This window comes from Pieris napi, chromosome W (genome assembly GCF_905475465.1).
Source record: "Pieris napi chromosome W, ilPieNapi1.2, whole genome shotgun sequence".
In the NCBI taxonomy this organism is placed as follows: domain Eukaryota; kingdom Metazoa; phylum Arthropoda; class Insecta; order Lepidoptera; family Pieridae; genus Pieris; species Pieris napi.
Genome location: NC_062258.1, coordinates 2,465,717 through 2,476,992, shown reverse-complemented (window position 1 = coordinate 2,476,992; position 11,276 = coordinate 2,465,717). Strand labels below are relative to the sequence as shown.

General features: G+C 34.1%; 2 protein-coding genes across 2 annotated transcripts in view; one reads left to right on the top strand and one right to left on the bottom strand.

The window, feature by feature from the left end:
• Window positions 1-5,745: 5,745 nt before the first annotated feature.
• On the bottom strand, window positions 5,746-6,198 carry LOC125062015. Its single transcript, XM_047667628.1, has one exon. It carries the CDS (start codon window positions 6,196-6,198, stop codon window positions 5,746-5,748), a length of 453 nt encoding a protein of 150 aa, XP_047523584.1.
• Window positions 6,199-7,184: 986 nt separating this feature from the next.
• LOC125062028 (aldo-keto reductase AKR2E4-like) overlaps window positions 7,185-11,276 on the top strand; it is a 243,300-nt gene continuing 239,208 nt past the window's right edge. Inside the window, exons 1-3 of the mRNA XM_047667644.1 lie at window positions 7,185-7,287; window positions 8,417-8,515; window positions 10,177-10,287. Of these exons, the coding sequence (XP_047523600.1) occupies window positions 7,240-7,287; window positions 8,417-8,515; window positions 10,177-10,287 (258 nt within the window). The 5' untranslated portion in view covers window positions 7,185-7,239. The remainder of the gene's footprint in view (window positions 7,288-8,416; window positions 8,516-10,176; window positions 10,288-11,276) is intronic.

Sequence of the window (11,276 nt, the reverse complement as noted above, 5' to 3'; positions counted from 1 at the left end):
ACTCGTTTTAGTAACTTGTTCATTTACAAACATGCCTTTGTTATATAACTTGATTGAGTGGTGTACATTTGTATTTGTACTATTATATATTTTATATAATATTTTTTTTATTAAAACCTAAACATAACAATCAAATATACATTATGTACAATTGTACCTAGTTATATATTCCTAGGTATATAATCCCGTGTGTCACCACCATAGGATAATTATATTTTATATAAACAAAAACCATTGCAACATAGTAGTACAAAGATCCTTTATATTTCAATAGCCGAAATGCTGTTACATGATTTACGAACCACTCTTAGTTCTTGCTAAGTAACGTTTCCTTGTAGAGCGTGAGAACAATGTGTCAGCACAACGGTCACGTAGGCCTGTAAGAATAGGATATAAATATAATAGAACGCTTGTAATATACAGTATTAAACGGACCTCAAATCGGACCGGTTGTATTCATTTTAACTTTAAGTTTTTAAAAACCCTTTTTTCGCGGACCCACTACTTGACTGGCGCTGAGGACAGGATAGTCGCTCTAGCTGCACGTACTTCTCAATTATCGGTTCGAGCATCAAATTCTGCTTACCTAAAAAGGGGAAACTACGTCGCGATTGCTAAAAACGGCTATTCAAAAGAACAAATAAATTTGTCAAGAACGCAAATCCAAAAGCGTTAAGGGTTTTGTGCGAGTGTTGAGGCAGCGATGTACTGGTAAGTCACCTTTTCACCTTTCAAATCCAGCCCTCTCCACTTTTCTTTTGTTATTTTGAGATCGACATCTCTCATCTTAACGATAGTTTTAAGACTTTGTTAGAGTTAAATTCGTATAAACGTAAATTGTAATAAGTAAATTAAAGAAACATAGAAGTAAGTAGGTTAGTGCATGAAATTCTGCAGCCCCTAAAGTAAGTGTACCTAATTATAAGTTAGATTCACATCAAATTCTGTGAGCTATAATTATTGAGTAATTGTGTAATTATTTAATCAAACAATTCCTCAAAGAATACATAAAACCCAAAAAGAAATATTTTATATATTTCGGATATACGGAACATCGCAAACAATTCAGCAACATGGTAATTAGGCTTTTTAAAGGTGGATCAATTCAATTTTATGAGTCTACGGAAAGAATCGTTTTTATTGACGATGAAAATGAACAGAATGCCGTTATTCTGAAATTTCATCGCGGAAAAACCTGTCACAGAGATATTCAAGAAACTTTTACACGCATCAGGCGACACTTCTTTTGGAATAACATGAAAGAAACTATATCAGCAGTAATTACTTCTTGTGAAGCCTGTAAACAAATGAAATATGACCGAAAGCCTTTGAAACCATATTTACAGTTAACTCAAACGCAAGATGCCCCATTCCAGGAATTATTTATAGATATATTTAGTATCGAAGGAAAAACATACCTCACCTTAGTTGACGCTTTTAGCAAACTAGGACAGGCAATTGAAATTACTAGTAAAGGCACACCTGACGTTATCCGCGCACTAATAAAATACTTTTCATTTTACGGCATACCTAAGAAAATAAGCTGCTACCCTGGTACTGAATTCAACAACGATCTATTGAAAGAAATGATGTCACTCTATAAAATCCAAATACATATCGGCACGCCTAGGAAGCCTAATTCAATGGGAATAGTTCAACGTTTTCATTCCACCTTAATTGAAATTAACAGACTGACAAAATACGAACAACAATGTACCGACGCCGCATCTATTATATCACTCATCATGGCATATAATAATGCGATTCATACTGTAACAACTTTAACACCGTTTGAAGTAGTGTTTGGCCATGTAGATTCTGAAAACGCATTCAATATAGACTTCGAGAAACGATACTTGCAAAAATTAATTAAAGATCACGCCAAAAGAATAAAAGTTTTATACAAATACATATCTGATAAAATGTTAACGTTTAAGGAAAACTCTAGAGAAAAACGCGGTGGCGAATCCGACGTCCCGTTGCCAGAAGGGAAAACAATTTACACAAAATTAATAAACACTCGCAGAAGTAAGGACAAACCTTGTTTTGAAAAGGCCATAGTTACAGGAAAACCTGAAAGAAACACCATCCCTATTACAATTAGAGGTAAACACAAAAAGGTAAAAATTAAAAACATAAAACGACCTTCAAAGGTGGTGCTTAGTGATCATGATGACACTCACGAGCCCCAGCTTGGGCCTTCAACTTCAAAAGGTTGAAAACAATCCAGGGATCCGTAAGACAGGGAACAGCCTTCATCCAACAGGATAACTGGCTTATTTTTAAGGTATTAGATTTAAATGGCCTACTGATGAAATTAGGATATAACAATAGGAAATATAGTAATTTTAGTAAGATAGTAAGTGATGATAAGCCTTAGTTTAAAGAATTTTTAGGAATTAGGGAACAAGTAGAGTATTTGCAAAGAATAACTACTGAAAAGATTAGGCAAATAATCCCTTCACACCGAGTACGAAGAGGAATATTGAACCCTCTAGGCTCTATTATTAAAATGATAACTGGAAACTTAGATCAGGAAGATGCTCAACGATATGAACAGTTAATAAATCAATTAGGTAATCAACAAAATTTCCACAAACAAGCGTTTAACAGTTGTTTTCAAAATGTTAGATGGACTCATTAATTCATCAGAAATATTACACAATAACTCAAAAAAATTATGGACGAAAGACTAAAACGTGTAAAAAAAAAAAATGTTAATAGACATAAGTACAAGCCGTCGGAAATATCTGCGAACCTCGCTGGAATTTCTCTGTGTGGTGAAATATTACATAAACTACCTATTTAGTGCTGTATGTAAGATTTGTAAATTTCAAGTAGGTACGAGTATCAATAAAAATAAGTACACAAATAAAATATTTTTTATTTTTACATCTTCAATTTTTTTGCTATCTCTCCAGTTTGTATGACGTCATAACCCAGGTTCGCAGATATTTCGATTGAGTTATACTAAAGAAAATAATGCAGTATACTCTACATATGTTTTAAGTTTATATAATCTTTTTGTAAGTAATTTTAAAACGCTTTATATAAAAATAAGCGAATTAGAAAGATACGATTAATATTAAATCATACATGATAGACAGGAAAATAACTTTTGTATTAGAGGTAGCTTTAATAGCCAATTCAACTTATAGTTATTTATTTATTTATTTATTTATTTATTCCTTATTTCCTATTTTTACAGTAACTTAATACTAATACAATAGAAAACTAACTTAAAACATAATATAACCATAACAAGTAAAAACTTAAAAACCTAAACAATTCTATAACTAATTATAAATAATGAAATTCTTGTGAATTCAGCCAGTGTGCAACTAAATATATCCGTCTCACAAGCAATAGTGTTTAGGGTGCGCAAAACACGCGTAAATGTGTTATAATAGAATGTATCCCTTACCTATCTTTCATGACCCTAAAAACCTAACCTTAATAATCAATCCTAAATATCCCTATATCCTGGTGAAAGGTGTAACATACTTACCGCTTATACAGCCTTGCAAACAAGTCTCTGAGGAAAATTATCTCTGCACACAAGAAAACAGGGGCACCGTTTTCTGAAACGACATGCATTGAGGAGCTGATGACCTTCAAGGAAAACCCATCCAACTGTGACCAGAATACAGTAATTATAGAAGAGGTAAAGGTACAAAAATATCAACTAATAGATGAATATTTTACAGCCGTAATCAAATCATTATTCAAAATAATTGCAAAAATGAGATAAGCCAAATAAAGGGAACATAATATATCATTACTATAGATTAACCCTGCGATCTCAACATCAATAACATCCCATTACATCATCAGCGTTCATAAACAGAAAATATGTCATCAGAACGTATCCCATCCATTAAGCTGCTGGAGTTACAGTCAACAGTGAACTCTAAGGAAAATCAGAATCCAGTAAACTTACAAGGAATGGAGCTCAGTGACCTGCAACACATGTCTTACATGCTGTAACAACTTAACAGAGATAGTGATAGTGAAATGGGCAATTCAGTGAAAGTGAAAAGCATTAGTTTAGGCACTCTTTTATTGTATTTTGCTAATTGTTGTGTTTTTTATAAAAATAAGATTATTAATATGTTGCAGTGGCGAAATAATCAGAATTTGCATGTGCAATCCCCTGATAATTTCGCTCTTAAGGAGGGAGGAGTTATATAATCCCGTGTGTCACCACCATAGGATAATTATATTTTATATAAACAAAAACCATTGCAACATAGTAGTACAAAGATCCTTTATATTTCAATAGCCGAAATGCTGTTACATGATTTACGAACCACTCTTAGTTCTTACTAAGTAACGTTTCCTTGTAGAGCGTGAGAACAATGTGTCAGCACAACGGTCACGTAGGCCTGTAAGAATAGGATATAAATATAATAGAACTTGTAATATACAGTATTAAACGGACCTCAAATCGGACCGGTTGTATTCATTTTAACTTTAAGTTTTTAAAAACCCTTTTTTCGCGGACCCACTACTTGACTACCTACATATTAATAAAAATAATAATTAAAAATTGATAAATGGAAAATCAAAACACATTTAAAAATGTTTCTTGTGTACCTTTAATGCTGGATTTCGTCGCTAAATTTCGATACTTATTCGTTGAGTGAGAAAAGCACCAGCTATCTACTAGGCGCCAACTTAAATCTTTAATAAGCTTGTGCACTTGAACCCCACGGCCCGAGGTTTATTAGGTTTTTATCTATGAAATTGGAGATTTGTATGAAAGTTTTGGTAATTTTTAAATTATAGCCAATCAAAGTACTGCCCCTATAACTACTTACTTACTTTAATTCAGTTTATCCCTTTAATGTTTTATTCCTAAAAATATTTTTGTTTTAAATCACTGAGTTTAAATTTATAGCGGTTTTAATGAGTGTAATGACAAAATTTTAAAGACTTACAATACTAAGACGTTGCTACTGAATACTGTCTCCGCTCTCGACATCTTTATATGTTTGCAGAGTACACAGTAGCGATATTGAGTATCTTATGTATTTAATGGCAGCGGCCTGATTGGATGTCTTTGATCCATTGGAGGATGGAACGGGCTTTGGTAAAGTATGCTAATTGCTAGTTGTGTGGACGCGTTAGCCCTGTTTCACTTCCCTCGTACAAGCACAAAAGCTGGAGCAGCCGCTGAGAAGACGGCAAAAAAATAAGAGTATTTCATCCAACTACGATTCTTTTCCCTTCTTGTTCCACTCTTGGGTCGTTGGGGTTAAGTGTACATCTAATTAAAGATTTAAGTTGGCGACTGGTAGGTGACCCCAGAGCTGGCACTTTCCTCAACGAATAAGTATCGCAATACAGCGAGAAAATGCCAGTATTAAAGGTACACGGAGACCATTTTAAGATTGTTTTTTCTTTTCTATTAATTAATTTTAATTATTACTGTGTAGGTTAAGAATATTGAAAATACTGTATATTTGTGTGTGAATAAATATATATTATACTAAATAAAATATCATTTATTCATTAAAAAATAGTTCTCGAACCTCATAAAACGAGAAGAACAAGTTCTTCCCAATTTTTTAAGCTCCAACACCGCAGATACCTAGGTAACACTGAAAATGTTTAGAAAATGAAAAACGGCTTAATGTAGAAAGTTGCCAATACTTTTATTGTTTTTCGAAGTAATCTCCGTTCCTCTCTAAACATCGTCGCATTCGATGTAACCACTGACAAAAGCAGTGGGCCCATTCTTCCTTAGGGGTCTCTTCTATTGAACTTATCTAACATTTGGCGACACCAGTCCATGCGAAGGTGTTTCTGGTCATCGGTTAAAGTATGGGGAATCCTTCTGGTACAAAGCTTCCTTACGCCTAACTGTTCGTGTAATATTTTTTGAACTTGATTCATACCAATGCCTAGGCTTGCCCGTATCTGCTGATAGGTCACTCTTTTATCTTCCTGTATCACACGTCGCACAGCACTGATGATATCTTCAGTAGTCGCTGTTAAAGAACGTCCCTCATGCGGATCATCATTGAGATTGCTATGTCCACGCTTAAACTCGTTAAACCAACTGTAAATAGTGGCACGAGATGGGGCTTCATTAAGAAATGCTAATCGCAGCCTATCATAGTTTTGTTGTTGAGTAAGCCCACAACGGAAGTCATAATAAATCATTGACCGAAAATTTTCTCGCGTTAGGTTCATTTTCACGTATAACAAGAGTTTTACATTTGCCTCCAATTCACAATGACAAATGAATGCAATATACTACATTAGGTTACCAAAGAGTTCTAAAATTGAAATTCAAAAAAGTTTTCATTAGCAATGTTTCTAACTGGCCAATTCTAAACATTTTCAGTGTTACCCACGTATTATAACTGAAAAACATGTTTTACCGATTAGATATAATATTTAAAGTTTAAAGTTTCCATCAAAGCTTTTTCAAGGTGAACCAGTGCCATAGATTAAAGAATGCGTAGAACTAACCGTTAATATTTTAGTTAATTTTGTTGTTAAAAAGTCTTTTATAAAGTATATTCGTAGACATTGTTATTTAGAATGAAACTGTTCTTGATCAACATGGGGTTAATGGGCAGAAGATTCATCTGATACCTGATACCGTCGCCCATGGACACTGATACTTCTAGAAGGCTTGAAAGTGCGTTGTCAGCCTTTTATAATTAATAAATACTTTAGTGCGCAGCTGGGTTGCTGGTGGTATACAAAAAGTGCCTTAAAAACCCCTACTTATGGAAGTAAGAGGTGGTAGATGTATAGACCAAAAGGAGGCTCACTTGATGTTAAGTGATACCCCCCATGGACTTCGCACACAGGACCCCCCTCAGGACGCCTATCACCACCCGCAACACCAGGAGGTTTGGAAGTGGTTTTTAATACTAGGTTTCTGTTAAAAGAGCAGTATTGGCCTAGTGGCTTCAGTGTGCGACTTACATCTCTGAGGTCGTAGAACCCGCTGTGTACCAACGAACTTTCAGGAAAACAACGTGAAGTATCGGGCCTTAGACTCAACACGACGGCGTGTGTAAGCACAGGAGACTGATCAGCTACTATTAGATTGACAAATGAGACAGAAACGAGGCCCAGACCTAAAAAGGGCGCCACTGATTTATTTACTGTTAAACCGTATAAATCCAAATCTATTACATGTTATTCTTTGACAAAATATTGATCAGAGGTCAGTGTATTCACTGTATTGTAACTCATTTGTTTGAATGGACGTGTAATATGTTGTATTTAATTTTATTATTGTGTTTGCGAAGTGTTCTTTGTGTGGTAAGTTATTTTGACTGATTATAACGATTTGTTTTTTATTCACTCTCTGTTCCACTCGCATTAAATGGGTAGGGAACGCTCTTCGAAGGCCCCTAAGTCGTATCGGTTTGGAATTACCTCTACTACCAGTAAAGTCTTTAAAAGTTTGGCGTTATATTGTGTATATATATTTCTATATACAGAATAGCCAAGTTACATAAACTGTCTCGTCTCATAGAGTTTCTTAAAAATGTTCAATTTTATTTATTCAATTATTTGCATATCATTAATTAAAGAACAATAAAAACAATAAATAACCTTAAAATATAATAACTAAAATATATTATTAAGGAGTCCCTTTAGGCAAGGTTCCAAAGATACTTAACTGGCAGCGTTTCCCCTTTGAATAGCTAGACTAATTCTTTGTCCGAGGTAGCTGCCAGCTCTTCGGTCCGAACCCGTATTACAGCTGAAAAGATAGTCATAAGTCAATTTGCAATTTATGTCGTCCCAGCTCCTCTGTGAATTTAGAGAAAATGGAAAATTTTGACCTGGGCCTGCAATTAAGAAAGCGTTTCTAGCTTCTTCCAAGCCAGCAATCTCAAAGTTTGAAGAGATGCCCTTAAAATTTTAATTATGAGATTTGCTGAACTATGGACAGGAAGGATAGAAAGGCTGGTTTTTATATTATTTTTTAATTTAGATCAAACGCGTATTTGACGTAATAATAGCATTTTTTTCATATCTAAATGGTTCTAGTCGTCTCTAGCAGACAGTCTGCTTATAAATTATTTAAAAAATCATTGGCGCTACAACCTTTTTTAGGACTGGGCTTCAGATTTCTGTATGTGTTTCATGATCATGTGTCAGGAGGCTGATCACCTACTTGCCTATAAGCAGGTGATCAGCTTAGCAAGGCTACGTTAGGGTCTAAGGCACGATTCCTCCGTACGTATGTTTTCCTTCGTACGAGCGAATGTTAAATGCGCATTAAAAGTCCATTGGTGGACAGCCTGGGTTCTACGACCTCAGGGATGAGAGCCATTAAGCCAACACTGTCAATTTCTTATTATATTTTATCTGCAATAAATGCAGCTCTCTTGAAAAGGTTTTTTAGTTTATACATATAAATTTTTAAACTATGTTTTAGGCGACCGGCTCTCCAGGTCTGGCTCCAGCGGTTAGGCTGAACGATGGGAACCTTATGCCCACATTTGGACTTGGCACCTGGCTTGGTGTGACTCCAGAAGTAAGTTACAGATATACATAATAAGTTTTTGACACACGAAAGTCATGCTTAAAGCTGCCACGGCAAAGTATAGCTCCCGTCTGTCAAATAAATCCTGTGTGCCTGCTTTGTAAGTTTTGGATTTTTGTTAAAACCATTTGGAATAAAAAACATTGACAAACTTAGTTTAGGACCGGTTTCAGGTTGCTAACAAATTCATGGCACACGTTCGGGCGAGCATTCAAAAAAGTACTTCTTAAAAGTAATCGTTATTACGAATTTTAATCATATTCTTTCTAGATTTATTGAAGTGAAACTTCTTTATCGGCGTTGGAATGAAACTTCTTTATCGACGTATGGGAGAAATTTTGTAGCAAATCGTCACGTTTTTCGGTTACCCGCGAATTTGCTTTTTGAAGTCAAACTTCTTTATCGGCGTTGGAAAAAAATTTACCGTCACATTTTTCGGTTACGCGCCATCTTTTTCTTGTCCATACCACGGTTGATCCGAAGAGATTCGAAGCCATTAATAACAAAAATATATAATAACGATAACAATGATAGTAATAATTCTATTACAATTAATGAAATTCTATAATAATCTTCGTAGTAATAAGGTAAAATGAAATATTTGTATTCATGTCTATGATAATAAAAGCCTTTTGTTAAACTGTATCTAATTTAACGCATTTCTGTAAAGTTGCATATAGTAGATCATTTTTCGAAAAATAAGATCATAAAGAAGTTTCACTTCTTACGTGTGTACACCTAGTAGGTACACGCACAATTTTTTATTATTAATTCATCAGCGTTGTGCATATGTAAAACGCGATATCAAAAGTATGCCATAGAAATAAATCCCATTTACAATTTATTTATTACCGGCTCTCTATACCACCCATAAAGAAAGAAGTGTCATTGTGGACAGACTCCAGACTGCAACCACGTCGCTAGGCGCTAGTTTTCGAAAGTGGGGCTTTCAATCCCGAGAAGAGCGTCGCAGTTTCTCTTTGCCAGGGGCAACTCCGATGCTCTCGCTCAATCTCGGGAAAAATTTCGCCTCAAAAAAGAGGTAACTATACGGGAAAGGATGGCATTACGTGGCAAAGGTCCGTCAAATACCTAGGAGTCACGCTCGATAGCGACATGTACTGCCGTTCGCAAGAAGGCCTCTTTTGTCCTCTCCCGCCTCTATTTCCTCCTGAAATTGTATTCGTTTTTACAACAAACTCCCAACCGAAATTAGAGAATTATCACTGAATAAATTCAAAGCCCTCGTTAAACGTAAGTTAATCAATAAAGCTTTTTATAAATTCGACGAATATAATAAATGATCCTAATCCTTGGGATCGATTTGCTCCAGTTCAAACAATTTGTATGACTCAAAACTTAGCAATTAAAAAGGGTGGCGGAAACTTTCTTGCCAGTTCTTCTTGCCCGCTCTACGCCCTTGACTTGCGAACTGGATGTAAATGTAAAATTTGTTTAACTTCTTTTCTGACGTTCATAAGTGTACTTGTATGTACCTATATGAATAACGTTATTTTGACTTTGAGCTACGCTCTCCTAAACATTCCGAGCAGACCTAAAGGGCCTTAAGGCCAACAGAGGGGTCACAGGCGCAAACTTAAACCTTAAATGAACCCTACGGGCCAAGACTTATATTATTTATTTTTTGACAGGGGCTACTAGCTGAAGTGCAAGATGACTCCATAGAGAAGGCTGTTGAAGACGCCATAGATGTTGGATACCGACACATAGACACTGCTGCTCTCTACAACACAGAGCCACAGGTATAGACTGGATAATTAATGTTTTGATCATAATTAACTAAATAATGTACAAAAATTAATTTTCTCAAAAACTACCTTATGGATTTTGATAAAAATTACACCACAAGATAGCGCATATTATAAGAAACGTTTTGATGTATTATTTTATTGGAAACGTTTTGATGTATTATGTTTCATGTTTTGATCATAATTGACTAAATAATGTACAAAAATTAATTTTCTCAAAAACTACCTTATGGATTTTGATAAAAATTACACCACAAGATAGCGTATTTTATTAGAAACGTTTTGATGTATTATGTTTAATGTTTTGATCATAATTGACTAAATAATGTACAAAAAATAATTTTGTCAAAAACTACCTTATGGATTTTGATAAAAATTACACCACAAGATAGCGTATTTTATTAGAAACGTTTTGATGTATTATGTTTAATATTTTAATCATAATTGACTAAATAATGTACAAAAAATAATTTTCTCAAAAACTACCTTATGGATTTTGATAAAAATTACACCACAAGATAGCGTATTTTATTAGAAACGTTTTGATGTATTATGTTTAATGTTTTGATCATAATTAACTAAATAATGTACAAAAATTAATTTTCTCAAAAACTACCTTATGGATTTTGATAAAAATTACACCACAAAATAGCGCATATTATAAGAAACGTTTTGATGTATTATTTTATTGGAAACGTTTTGATGTATTATGTTTCATGTTTTGATCATAATTGACTAAATAATGTACAAAAATTAATTTTCTCAAAAACTACCTTATGGATTTTGATAAAAATTACACCACAAGATAGCGTATTTTATTAGAAACGTTTTGATGTATTATGTTTAATGTTTTGATCATAATTGACTAAATAATGTACAAAAAATAATTTTCTCAAAAACTACCTTATGGATTTTGATAAAAATTACACCACAAGATAGCGTCTTTTATTAGAAACGTTTTGATGTATTATGTTTAATGTTTT